Below are 10,207 nucleotides of genomic sequence, written 5' to 3'. Positions count from 1 at the left end.
TAAGCTTCTCAGCCTGCCAGCTCACGCCACACAGTCTGCTGAGAACATCCAGAAAGAGTGAGTGAAAAAGAATGAGGTCTGCATTGTGGAATAAGACTTTTTGTGAGCAACATACATTGATCAGAGAGCACTTGCTGTTATTATTTTTTGTAAAATCATGAACAATAAACTGAGATTTCCACACATTTTTCTGAGTACTGGCCTATTGGTAGATTCATCCATGTTTACATATGTCTTTATCTTCACATGATATTCATGGCACCCTCTGTCCATGTCGCACAGTGCAATTTACTAGTGTGTCATAGTCTTAAAGGTACTTTATTTGCTAAGAGATCAGCCCAGAAAGACTGGCCTGTATGTAACGCTATTGGAGAAGGACACAAAATTAAATCATATCAACAGTGACACCTACAGCTAAATACTTGAAATGTCACACTACTTTTAAGGAGTTTCATATAGATAGAATTAAAAGAAATTAGTTGTTTTTTTTTATTTAAACATAATGTATATATGTATTTTATATTCAAGCTATTTTCTCTTGTGAGTAAAGTATGCCAATTTATGACAAGAAGGAAATTTATACATCACATGTATAATGGAATTGTGTATGAAATGTGGCTCATATAATCGTTGATAATGGATCGTTCATATAATCGCTGATAATGGATCGCGAAACTCTTGCCTATGCATAATTTCTTTCATGCGGTGTACAGCATTTTACACATTAAAAGCCAATATAAAGCAAATATAAAGAAAAAATTATCCAGTAATTGTCTTGTGTGTTTTCTACTATGGCGCATATTTGTATCTGTAGTACGTGCTGCAGATGATATCATTCCCATCTCTAAATCTACTTCACCTTTTTGGTTTACAGCCAGATTAATTTTGTAAGTGAAATTAATTCTCTATGTTCTGATGATAATATCTGGGGCCAAGGACTGTTCAATCTCACACACTAAAAAGTCTTTAATAACTAATTATAATTACTCAGGAAAACATGAAAGCAATCATAAAGTCCCAATAGAAATTATAACAGGTATATTGTAAGATGTGGAATTCGATGCAGCAGTTTTCATGACTTTGATATAACAAGTATGCCTGTAGTAATTTCACCTGTATGCGCGATATCGTGTGTACAAGTTAGCTAGCTACATGATTTATAATATCAGTCGAATTTACCTCAACAAGAAAATTTAAATAGCGGAATAAGGTATACCTGCCAAAAAAACAAGGGAATAGTAAAAGTGCCCTCTATTTCCGTGGCAAGAACCAAACCTTTTAAACATTTTTATTATATCGGATTTTCAAGGGCTTTGCAAAGAACAGAGTAACCGGGGCTTACAGACTTTTCCATACAATAGGCTCTACTTGAACAGTCCACCCAAGTAGATAAAATCACTCGGTTTCAACCTAAAATTATATATAAATTATAACGTTTTATGTCACTCTTGTCAAACCAACTCGCGTAAGCTTTTGATTGCGCTGGACTAGCTAACTGAATGTGGTCTAGAGGGTTTCTATATGTGCAACTAGCGTCTACCGCATGTGAGATGTTTAAGGGACATCTGTAAATTGTAGCTACAGAAAATAACCTGGGTTACACTCTCCTCCTCGACACTTCATAAGTCTCTGCATGAACATCAGTCACATGCAACGCCACCACCACAATTAAATTCTCAACGTCTGGGAAACAGTGTTAGTATGAGTGGGCCAGCGTGTTGCCCAGTAATTTTAGCATGCTGGCCACGACCCCAGCCAAAAGGTCAGTCCTTGGGGGAATCATTGGCTGTGAACTTCTATAAGTTGAGGCATGGCTTTTGTTCATGCTCTCTCTACTGCTGTGTTCTGATTTTCACATGGTCTCACTCTTCTGTGTATGGAAAAAAAATACTTTACATTAAACAATTTTTTTTTTATCTTCAATTTTCATGTGTTCCATTGCAGAACAGCAAAGAGCTTTAAAGAGAATATGTAATATTAATCGTGTCTAAAGCACATACAATGCTTCTTCCAGATAGAGAAGCAAGATTCATCACTCAACAGAACACATTTCCCCTGCTCCAGAGTCCAGCAGCGGCGTGCTTTGCACCACTCCACCCGACACTTGGCATTGTGCTTGATGATGTAAGGCTTGCCTGCAGCTGTTCGGCCATGGAAACCCATGCCATGAAACTCCCAGCACACAGTTTTTGTGCTGAGGTTAATGCCAGAGGACGTTTGGAACTCTGCAGTTACTGAGTCAGTATTGTTGGCAACTTTTACCTCAACACTCGACAACCTTGCTATGTAACTTTACATGGCCTATCCCTTAGCTGAGTTGCTATGGTTCCTAAACACTTCCACTTTTTAATAATACCAATAACAGCTGATCATGGAATATCTAAAAATTTCACAAACTGGGTTGTTGCAACGATGGCACTCTATTACAGTACCACGCTCAGTTTCAGTGAGCTCAAAGACAGCCCTTTCTTTCACAAACGTTTGCAAAGGCAGACTATATGTCTAGGTGCAATTAATGATTGAATGAAACACTCGAGTTCAAAGATTAAGAGTATCCCAAAACCTTTGTGAAGATAGTGTACTAAAAAACAATTAAATCGTATGAATAGGAAACCTAATTAAAAATAATAATCATGGGTACATAAAAACATGCATGATGTTTAAAAGGACTTTCCACAAACGTTACTGCAAAGTAACGTCCTATAATAACGTCCTCTCTAATGTTTTGGCGTCTTTACAAAAATGTTCAGAGGATTTTGGCGGGACGTAGCTTGGTATATCGTAGGACTGTTTGTGATGGTCTTGGACAGACAATACTATTGACTGCAACACAGCGAAAAAAACTGGGGTCGGCCCACTTAAACTTATGCAACACTGTTTCATTGCATTTGATTTCTATTGGTTAAGTGCAGCATAGACCATTTGCAGACCAATGGGGCGAAGAACTTTTTTTCTAGCTTTGTGCGCGCAGTTACCACTCCCACTGTCCTAGCTGGGTGACAAGCTGGCGTGGATACGGGGGACATCGTTGATACATTAGCATCCTTCGCTTTTCAGTAGTATGACTCAAACTGAATATTTCAGCTTTGGTAGTAGTGGGTCATAAACATGGGTGCGTGTCATGACATGACTATATTTAGACGATATTGAACAAGAAAGCCAGTTAAATAGGTGTTTTTTTGAACAAGCTTGCTAGTCGACACATTAGCCAGATTTAGCTAGCTATTTTTTCCCGCTGTAATTAATTTAGGCTCGTATAACTTGGATTTGAATGCTCAGCGTGGGACAAATGTGTAGACCAAGCAAGTTGTTATGCGTGTCCAGTTACAGAATGAAATGAATTAGCTGTGAATGGGCATTCGATTATAATCCGGCAACTAAAACGGGATGGAAGCGGGGTGGATAGTGTTCGCCGCCTTTCTGTGGGGTGAGTACACCTTTTAAGTCTTCAATATAACGATGCTTGTGGACCCATCTGTTTCTTTCATGCACAGTTCGATTATTGCCTAGCCCGGGGTATCAACATTATAGTCACATGCAAATTGATCTCATGATTAACAGCAGTTAGTGGTAAACAATTAGCTAGATTCCAATATTACTTTATATTAGCCAAGGGAAGCGAGTGTAGCTGTAATGCAGGAACCCTTTTTAATTGTGTCTGTAGAGATCCGTCGTTAGGCAATACCGTGTGTAGCTGTGCTTGTTGCGTTAGACTTGATTTGAGAACATTGTCCTATTTTGTCTGAACGTAGCACATCTTATTGAATAAAAGCTTTAATAATGGCGTTATGGGCATGAAGTACGTTCCCAGACCCATGTTATCATGATCTAGAGTGGCGGAGCTACTTCTCTCACGATAAAATCCACCTGTGTCGTTTTTCCGGTTTTGTGGATTCAGGTTAGGCGTGTACCGACGCAATCAAACAACCACGTAATTGAGGTGTGCACAGGTGTGTTTAAGGTACTTGTCCAAATAAGGAGAAATAATTGCATTGTGGATAATTTTAGGTGTGGAGGCCTAAAACTGAGTCAGAGGTAAAGAAAAACGAGAGGAAAGGCTTTTCAGAATTTCATTTTGTTTCAAAGGAAATCCTGAAGGAGTAAGTGGAAGTGCATTTGGCAGAAAATATTCAATTCATGGAAACATCTATTACTCAAATAATGATTTAGATCTCAGAACATATGCCTAGCATTACATGGTATTCGTGCCCATCAACATCCTCAAAGCTGAGATCATGTTATTAATGAACTACTACCGTTGGCCGTGTTTATGCAGTTGCATGAAGGGGTAGTTGTTGGATAACATTCCAGAAACACTGAGATAAGCCAGATGAGAGTGCTGATAACAGCATTTCCTAGTCCTTGGATAAAGCTCTTTTATTTAGCTGGACGCTTGGTTTGTGTTGGATGGGCAGTGGGTGCTATAAGTGGTGTGGGCATCAGCAAACAAGGCCTGGTGTGGAGAAGTCTGAGATGAGGAACCATAGTCTCATCTAAACACTGATAATATATGCTGCAATATGCCTTAAAGACAAGAGGTCCACACAGTGTGTTGTGTGTTTTTTGTTTTTTTTTTCTCTCCAGAGGAACATTTTTCAGCCTTCTCATATTTGTTTATTAGATTAAATATTCCCTGAGCTCAATGAAATTTTAACACCAGTAATTGTCCTAGGAGCATGTATTAATTACATGCTGATGTTAAGTCTCCCACTGTAATTTTGTGCTTTTTATTTATTTGATTCTGACTGTTGTTCTTTAAGCAGTAATGATGGCTAACTTTGACTCTGTCTGTCTGTGGGATTGTTAATGGATTGTCCCATGAAAGCCAGTTCGATTGTTCAATTGGAGTTTTTTGCTCCATTTATTGATTGTTGTGGTAAATTTGTAAAGGTGCACAGCTCTGATACTTATTAGAGTGGTGGATGATTTCTTTCTCTCTTTCCTGCCCTCCCTCACTTTGTCCCCTGTGTTGTCTTTCTCTTATGTTTGAATAGAGTTCCACTGTGCTATGTGTCGTGATGTAACCCTTCCACCTGGCCCACTGTACCGTGTGGCAGGGTTCCCCCTATCGCTGCCATGCACAGTTTCAGGCTATGAGGGTTCACGGACACAGGATTTTGAGTGGTTCTTCTACCGAGAGGATGCAGGTGCAAAGCAGATTGGAGTGGTGTCCACACGAGATAGGGAGTTTCCCTACGCCCCTTTCCAGGCACGAGTGCAGTCAGGAGAGGTCCGGGTGGAAAGGGACTCGGGTGACAAAGCCAGGCTGGTGATTCAAAGGCTCCGCCCAGACGACCAGGGGCGCTATGAGTGTTACACGCCAAGCACCGACATGCGTTACCAAGGCAACTACAGTGCCTCTGTGGATGTGAAAGGTAGCTCATGGGTAGTCATAACAGAAAATAATGATTTTATGCTGGCCAAAACAAAAAAAGAATTATTAGTTTTGTCCATCCTGCTTATCCTGTTTGCCTGTTTCATGCAGTGATTCCGGACACGTTGCTGATAACCCACACACGAGTTCTAACGGGCCAGCCTGTCCCGGAGGGGGCGGGACTTCAGTTGACGTGTGCAACCTCTGTTATGACTGTGCAGCACACTCACGTCTCCCTCACGTTTGGGGTGCGGAGCGGCACGGGCTACGGCTTTCCGGGCCACAACCTGCATGAGGTCATGTCCATCGACCGTGAGCTGTGTGTGGTGCCGGGTAGAGGCAACTCTTACCAGCAGCGGTACACAGACGGTGAGATCGGTTTGGAGAAGAGGAGTGGAGAGGGAGGCAGAGACATGTATGTGCTGAAGATGAGCGCCCTGGAGCCTGGGGATTCGGGATCGTATTTCTGCGAGGCGGCGCAGTGGATCTTGGATCCGTCGTACCAGTGGGAACGCATTGCTCAGAGGACCATGGAGCTGGGCAACCTCTCTGTACAGCCTCTAGGTCAGATGGTCTGACTCGTAAATCATCTTTGGTGATTTTGGGTAATTCAGGACTGCTCAAAGCTCAAACTTTAATGGTGGGAATAAAGGCACATTCAGTTTTATCTTTTTAAGAGGTGCAAACCATGGGAAGCGTTGCGCTTGATGGTAACGTAATGAACTGGATCAGCTCATGCTTCCTGTTTTAAAATGCTCCTTTATGCACACACTTCAGCTAGTGAGATTATATTTTTATTATTATTATTTATTTATTTATTTTTTTAAAGCTGAAGTGTGTTGACCTGGCTCTGTAGTTCTGGTTCCATGGTTGTCAGTGTTGTGTATATGCAGTTAGACCCCATACAGGTTAAATAGTGCCTAAAAAAAATTTGAGAATCGGGGCATTTAGAATGGACATACTAATGAGGGACACTGGTCCACGTTCCCAAAATTTGACTTGGTGAAAATGTAATGAGTTGCATGTCCAGAAGCAGCTGATTATCTAAAACTTGTAAAATAAGTAAGCAGATTTATCCCCAAATCAAGTTTTCCTAAGATCAGTGCACCATTAAATTTAAGCAAAACTTCGAACTGTGACTCCTATGCTATAATTTCTTTAGTGTTATGGCCATAGAGTAACTGAGTGCCCGTTGCTTCCCCCAGCGGGCACGCTGGCTGTGGTTGTGGAGCCGGCCGGCGAGGTGTCCCTGCAGCCCGGCTCTCCTCTCAGCCTGGCATGCCAGGTGACTGGCGCAGGCTGGTGGAACCGCTCCGCGCTGCTGGTCCAGTGGATGCGGCGTGGCCCTGCAGGCGGCGTGGAGGTGGAGGTGGCTCGGATGGACCCTGATGGGGTTGTGAGCTGGGGTGACGATGCCAGCAAGGGAGGTGGGGGCAGCATGGAGAAGGAGGCAGAGGGCAGGTTCACCCTGCGGCGTTTCTCCGTCCACCCGCTCGACGCTGGCACCTACCGCTGCGCAGTAAGCGTGTATGCCGGCAGGCCCACTCCGGGAGCATCCAGCCCCGCCACCATCACGCAGAGATCAGAAGGTGTATTGGTCAGCCTTAGGACTAAGGGTAAGTGGGTGTGGATGGAAGCTCTGCCTCTGTACTGTACATGCCTGAATTGAGTATTTCATAGATGTAGGGGTGGAGCTCGAGTGCCAAGCTTTTTGTTTTGTTTTTTTTCTGATTTCAGAGCACAGCGTGTCTGCCACTATCAAGATGCCACATCAAGTGATCCCAAAGCGTGGCAGCACTGTCACCTTGTTGTGTAACGTCTCTGTGGTGACCATGGGCCCCAACCAGGTGGAAGTGCGATGGCTGCAAAAGAAGGTGGAGTCTGACGGGAAAGGGGACACACCCCCGGTAGAATCAAAAGGCAGTCTTCTAGCAACTCTGACCTATGATGGAATGGCTCATATCTACAATAATGGAAGTGATTTGAGCATCGACCGAATCTCTGCCAGTGTCTACAGGCTAAGGGTCTTTTCAGCACATGAAGATGACCAAGGCCATTACCTGTGCCAGGCAGAGGTGTGGGCACAGGACCCCCACGGACGATGGTACAACACGGGTGCCCAGGCAGTGTCATCCACAGTGCACGTTTACCTGTATGCACGAGGTAAACTCAGATAAACGTGGTCAATGATCAATTTCATGTGCACTAATGACAACTGAAATCATTCTTCCTCTTTGTTCTTCCCCTTTTTCTGCCACATTTGTATTTTTAGTTGGTCTCTTTGTTGCTTCCACTTCCAGTTCCACTGTTGGTTGAATATCTGAATTTCTAGATCTGGGTTTAGTTTCTCAGAAGCTTTGTAGACCATTGAATGTTGTTTTGCTAACACAGCTTTCCACTGGAGGGTGGCTGGAAATGGCGGCCCTGTAGTGTCCTGAAAGAAATAAAGGAAAATTGCAGCTGGTTGCTTTTATTGCAGTACCAAAGATGCTTTTGCATGTTGCTCACAATGAGCCAACTAATTTTTCTTCTTTGTCAGCACCATTTTGGATTAACTCAGTTCCAGAGAACATTCAGACATGCCAAATGGAAAGTATCTCTGGGTGTAGCCTGTTCTCCCATGTAACGAACTGACATGTGTATATTTTCTCTCCCTTTCTGTCCAGTTGTTGACCTCCTCCTTATACCGCTGGTGATTGGAGTATCCTGTGCCCTGTTTATTGGAGTGTTCATCATTGCCACGGTAACGTGCTGCTTCATGAAGCGACTGGCCAGGCAGCGCTCCCGAATAAAGAAGTAGGAATTTGACCTATGTCCCTGCAGATCTTACTGGGAGCTGAACAAATGACACAAGTCAGAGAGAGTATATATTTGTGTACTTGATGGAGGAATGAAGAATACTGATTCATGCTGGCAGGCTTGAGCTATAAGTGTACAGTGAAGAGACAATTACATTGCAGCATTTCACTCCTGATGCCTGACTGGAAGCGCGAGACAGCTCTTTCGTGCTATTTTACGCATGCAATCACCCATTGGACTGTTGAAGAGTAACTCACTTTCACTCAGTTTCTGTTGGCCTAACTTTTAAGGTTACATACGTTTAAGCTCTTACAGGACACACAGATGGCCAAATTCACCTTTTTGTAGTTTTTATTTTTCTTCAGTCCCCCTGCCCAAGGATGAACCACTTTACAATAGATTTTTTGTGTGTGTGTGTGTTTACTGTTATGTGCTCTGATATGTTAATGAAATCCTGGTTTTAGTGTGAGAAACCTTTACTTGGAGGTCTAATGCATGGCATTAGCGTTTTACCATTGTTTTTAATGGTATTTATGGAAAAGTGGAACCACCCAGACTGTTGCACTGAATCCTGCAGATTTAAAGTTAAGCCCTTCCAGGTGCTTAGCCATGGTCTGCCCACACACTGTTCCTGCACTCTGTCCAGTAATCAGGCAAGCCCTTTATGCTACAAACTCATTTTGAGTGGGTTCAATAGACTAAATACTATATGTGTGGCTACCCTATTGTGTAGAAATGAAGTTAGAACCATTTAAAGAAGAAAAACAAGGGAGAGTTTGAGTTGTAGACATAGAGCTTTCAACTCCTTGCTGTGAAATAAACTCATCTGGAATGAATGTTGACTGCATTATTATAAGGTGCACTGCTCATGACATGAACATTCTAGTTTTAAAATGCTGTTGGCTGCCTCCCTCACACCGTGTTGAAGGAGCATTGGTATGTAAACATCACTTAGGCTGTCAGCAGACAGATTAAAATGCAGGGACCCTACTTAAGACTGCTGTTGCTCCCCAGCACAGCAGAGCCAACAGAGACTGACATAAACAGATGCCAAGATTCAACCAAGCCTGTGGGGACAAGGACCAAAGAGTTCCTTAAAAATGTTTGTTTGTTTGTTTTTTTTGTTTTTTGTTTTTTTTTTTGCTTTGCAAACTGCTGGCAAGATGGGTTTTTTTTTTTTGTAGGTGTGTATATTTTTTGCCAATATTTCAATGCTATTGCTTTTTTTTTTTATGTGAAATGGATGTAATTTTAGGGAGGGAATTTATTCTTTTATTGTATAGTCTGTGAAATAAGGCCCAGTGTTGTGCAGGTGGGTAGTGCCCGGTGCAACCTTCTTATTGCTTTACATTGCACCTGGACTTTGCATGTGGCTTTGCCCACAGTTCTGTATCTTAAATTAAAAAAGGAAAAGAATGAGAGCTTGTGTGGGCGTAAGAGCGGTAGGAACCTACACGCAGCTCTTCAGTTCTCTGCAGCGTCACCGTAATTCATTAGATTGCGTTAAGAATGATTGATTGATTGATTGATTGATAAGGCTTACTGCCTAGCTGCGTTCTAGTTCATAATGGAGTACGTTACAAGGAGGGGGGTGGGGGTGGACATTTGCCCTTCTGTAGTCATTTACAGCATTTAGCTTGCAAGAGAGGATTTATCCTCTTGTGCAGCAGCATTGTGTGACCTAAACCGGAATGACCAAATGAGTCCAAATGAGAGGAACGCAATATTCGCTGGCCTTTAATCCTTCACCAGACTGTGCTGGATTCGTCCAGCTGTTCCGTGCAGCTCGGTGGCCGTTTTTCTCCCTCATCCCTGTACCAATATTCTTACTGTGTGTTTCTGATCTGTCTTGGAGTCCTAGCAAGCTAATGAATCTGCATGGTATTCAAATATACTTAAAATGATTGATTTTAATGGAACCTGAAACCACATAACCACAGTTTTATGCCATACTGTGCTTTCCTGTGATCATGTGAATTCTTAATTATTACACTGCCAATGTTTACGCTTTCAAAGCTATGTGCTGTGAATATA

The 10,207-nt window shown here is 42.5% G+C and overlaps 1 protein-coding gene across 1 annotated transcript; it reads left to right on the top strand.

The window, feature by feature from the left end:
- The first annotated feature begins 2,972 nt into the window (after window positions 1–2,972).
- On the top strand, window positions 2,973–9,009 carry igsf8 (immunoglobulin superfamily, member 8). The gene is made up of 6 exons (XM_027000700.2): window positions 2,973–3,427; window positions 4,995–5,375; window positions 5,486–5,938; window positions 6,580–6,990; window positions 7,112–7,537; window positions 8,041–9,009. The coding sequence occupies exons 1-6, from the start codon at window positions 3,388–3,390 to the stop codon at window positions 8,172–8,174; spliced, it is 1,845 nt and encodes a 614-aa protein (XP_026856501.2). The 5' UTR covers window positions 2,973–3,387; the 3' UTR covers window positions 8,175–9,009.
- The last annotated feature ends 1,198 nt before the right edge of the window (window positions 9,010–10,207 follow it).

The sequence above is a fragment of the Electrophorus electricus genome, chromosome 3 (assembly GCF_013358815.1).
Source record: "Electrophorus electricus isolate fEleEle1 chromosome 3, fEleEle1.pri, whole genome shotgun sequence".
NCBI classification, from domain to species: domain Eukaryota; kingdom Metazoa; phylum Chordata; class Actinopteri; order Gymnotiformes; family Gymnotidae; genus Electrophorus; species Electrophorus electricus.
This window is presented reverse-complemented; position numbering and strand designations above follow the sequence as displayed.